This window comes from Salvelinus fontinalis, chromosome 20 (assembly GCF_029448725.1).
Source record: "Salvelinus fontinalis isolate EN_2023a chromosome 20, ASM2944872v1, whole genome shotgun sequence".
NCBI classification, from domain to species: Eukaryota; Metazoa; Chordata; class Actinopteri; order Salmoniformes; family Salmonidae; genus Salvelinus; species Salvelinus fontinalis.
In genome coordinates this window covers 20231073-20234327 of record NC_074684.1, presented here as the reverse complement: position 1 = coordinate 20234327, position 3255 = coordinate 20231073, and the positions used below count along the sequence as shown (strand labels likewise).

General features: G+C 39.5%; 1 protein-coding gene across 1 annotated transcript; it reads left to right on the top strand.

Moving 5' to 3' along the window:
- The first annotated feature begins 542 nt into the window (after positions 1-542).
- Positions 543-2993, top strand: LOC129817927 (12-(S)-hydroxy-5,8,10,14-eicosatetraenoic acid receptor-like). Its single transcript, XM_055873524.1, has one exon. The coding sequence runs from the start codon at positions 757-759 to the stop codon at positions 1768-1770; it is 1014 nt and encodes a 337-aa protein (XP_055729499.1). The 5' UTR covers positions 543-756; the 3' UTR covers positions 1771-2993.
- Positions 2994-3255: the final 262 nt, after the last annotated feature.

The window sequence follows — 3255 nt, the reverse complement described above, 5'->3', positions numbered from 1 at the left end:
TTTATTTATTAAGTACATTCCCTGAACTTGCTTCCCTACTCCCAGTGTACATGTTACACACACCATTCAAACCACAGAAAAGCTGCTTTTTAACATACTAAATTAAAAAAAATTGGAAGGAAAACTATTCCACTCAGATAGTACTTATTATAGGTCACATTTCATAGACTTCTGGAAACACTGGACAGTTACTTTAAAGTCTAGTGTTAGTTGATCAGAGGAAGAGTTAACTAGGAGCAGTTTGCACATTGGCTTGCTCCTGGTTTTTAACTTGATCCTCTTTTACTCCGTTCATTATGTGCCTGTTTAACTTGCTCTATTTATTATAATAAAAAACGAACTTTTCATGAAATCTTCTGCCTTTTCAAGAAGAAGATTTAGTGTGAGAAGCCCTCGGTCCGCTTCTTCACAATGCAATGTTTTCGACTATTTCCTGAATCTCTAGTGGGATTTAGCTGCTTATTTATTTGACCTGTGGTGACTCGCCTACTCAGGCATGGGAGGTGCTTAACCAACAAGTCTGAACTGAGTGCTATGCTGTCTGCATGGTGGGGGGAATTACTTCCAGACTGAAATGCAGTACTTCAGTTTCACCAAGTCTGCATACGGATTAGGACCTTGCTTGACTACCATCAAACAGACCTGCTTTTCATGTAAAGTAAGGAAATCTTAGGAACTGAGTACTTTGGAGGACTGTTTTTCCTTCTCATTAAGGATTTGGACAGAGTCTGACTGTACAGAGGAAAGCTTTCGATAATGAAAACTATGGAGAACGGCCATCCGAGTGATAACTGCACAGCAGAGAATCTACCACTGTACACATTTTACGCCTCTGTGATGATCATGGAATTCACACTGGCTCTGCCGCTCAACCTCTCAGTGCTTTATCTATTAATCTTCAAGCTGAAGTTCTGGAAATCTAAAACCAACAACATTTTCCTGTTCAATCTCGTCTTGGCTGACGTTCTTCTGATTATATGTTTGCCAGTAAAGGCGTATCATTTTCTTAACGGGAATCGGCGGAGTACAGAGGGAGGGACCTGCAAAGCCATGCTCTTCATGCTGTTTCTGAACCGAGGTGCCAGTATCGCCTTCCTGACTGTGATTTCAGTTGATCGCTACTTCAATGTGGTTCATCCTGGGAAAAAGAACTTTGCCAAGGCTTTAAAAAAGTCTCCTCATATCTCTTTCCTCATCTGGCTACTGCTGCTCCCCCTGACTATCCCCACCATGCTGAAGTCCTTTGAGTGCTGTAATAGTTATGGGCGTGAAGATGACACTCTAGTCGAGGATGTCACTGACACTCTGAGAGAGGTTGTGTTTTTCACCCAGATTCTCATCCCTTTCTTTGTGTTGGTCTACTGCACGGTCCGCATTGTTAACAGACTAAAAAAGAAGACCGTAGGGGATAGTACCAAGCTGCGCCGAGCAGTGTTTCTGGTCACCTCAGTAATGCTGGTCTTTTCTTTCTGTTTCCTGCCTTGTACCATAGCTAGAATGGTTCTGTTGATTGTGAGAGTTGAGAATTTACCCAAAGCAGAAGCTATAGTTGTTCAAGTCTTTGACGGTCTCATGGTTTTATCCTACATGGATTGTGTAGTGGACCCAATTGTGTACTGCTTTAGCAGCACTAAGTTCAAAAGCCTCTACCTGACAACGTATTGCCGCTGTCTACTGAGCGAAAATGCAGAAATAGCTGAGAGCACAATCTCAATAGGAAACAACTCAAGCCCAAAACGCAACAACAATATATTGTTGCATAGTAGGTAAAAAGAGGACATGGAAATGACTGTTATATTACTGACTATACGACTGTTCTCATGGTGGGACATTCATGTTAGTTTGCCAAACCAGACTGTGATTCATTACGTGTTTCTGTTACCATCAGCATGTTAAACAGCTCATAATGACTGTGTTGTTACTAATTGTCTGGGTCAAATAAATCATCTTCTCGAGTTATGCTCCCAGAAATGTGTATTTTCTGTTGTTTTTATCGCTGTCTCTCTAGCCATTCGTCCATTCATCTTATTATGTCAGGGGTTGAATACTTATTGACTCAAGACATTTCAGGTTAACACTTTACTTGACACCCAGCGTCATAACACGTAATGGCACAGTCTTAATCATGTCATAATATGTCATAACAGCTGGCATAACTTGTCATAAACTGTCCTAATAGGGTCATAACACTGTCATGACCAATATATTTAAACCTGTTGTCACATATATTGCGTTATTTTATGGCTGGTTATGAAACCTATATGAGGGTGTCAAAACGCACAAAACATACCACTGTAAAAAAAGGGCACCCACAAGACTCATTGAGCAATTACTACAAAAGCAGAAGAAAGCAGACCAATCTGATGAGTATTTGGCAAAACTATTTTGAACTGGACTAATGCTGCACTTATTAACAATGACCAACACAATTCCAGTCAAAATAAAATCTTGTTAGAAATTCTGTAGCCTACCATTACTATACCTAACCCAAATCCATTTGTTGCCATTATCATGTATCCAAGTGGTTTTCAAACTTTTTGACCTGCGATCACCAAAACAGAGTGGTAGAAAACAGGAAACCCTGTTCACGCAAATGTGCATGTGCACACGGTGATGCATTTTCAAAACTCAAGATATGCTACAGAAATAAACTATGTTTTACACCTGCATTTGGAGCTGAAAGACATTCATGTTAGCGGTCAATATCAACTATGGATATATCTGTATATAGCTATGTACATTTGTTGTTGTGTACATTTCTTGCTATGTATGTTATTGTTATGTACATTTCTTGCTATGTATGTTATTGTTATGTACATTTCTTGCTATGTATGTTATTGTTATGTACATTTCTTGTATTACTTTTGATTGGTTAGATTTTTTTTTAACGTTTGTTTATTTAGTAAATATTTGATTAACTCTATTTCTTGGTTAAGAGGTCGTAAGTGAGCATTTCACGGTAAGGTCTACACCTGTTGTATTCGGTGCATGTGACAAATAAAACTTGATTTGATCATGTCAGTTCTCTGTTGCCCAGAGCAAGCAAAATCATACAGCCAACTTGTAGCAGAAGTTGAAGGAGCGGATGGAAAGCATGTTTTGTCTGCACCGCGTCATCACATTGGAGGGCAGCCGGCCTCTAGAGTGCTCATTGCCAGCCAAGTAGCCCTGTTATTCCTCACAAACATCATAATAAATTCCCCAGAATATGTTACATCTTCATCCCATAATATTACATCTGCCTATTTTAGACAT

Excerpts from the sequence above, each read along its gene's own strand:
- LOC129817927 (XM_055873524.1), top strand. The coding sequence starts at position 757 with ATGAAAACTATGGAGAACGGCCATCCGAGTGATAACTGCACAGCAGAG.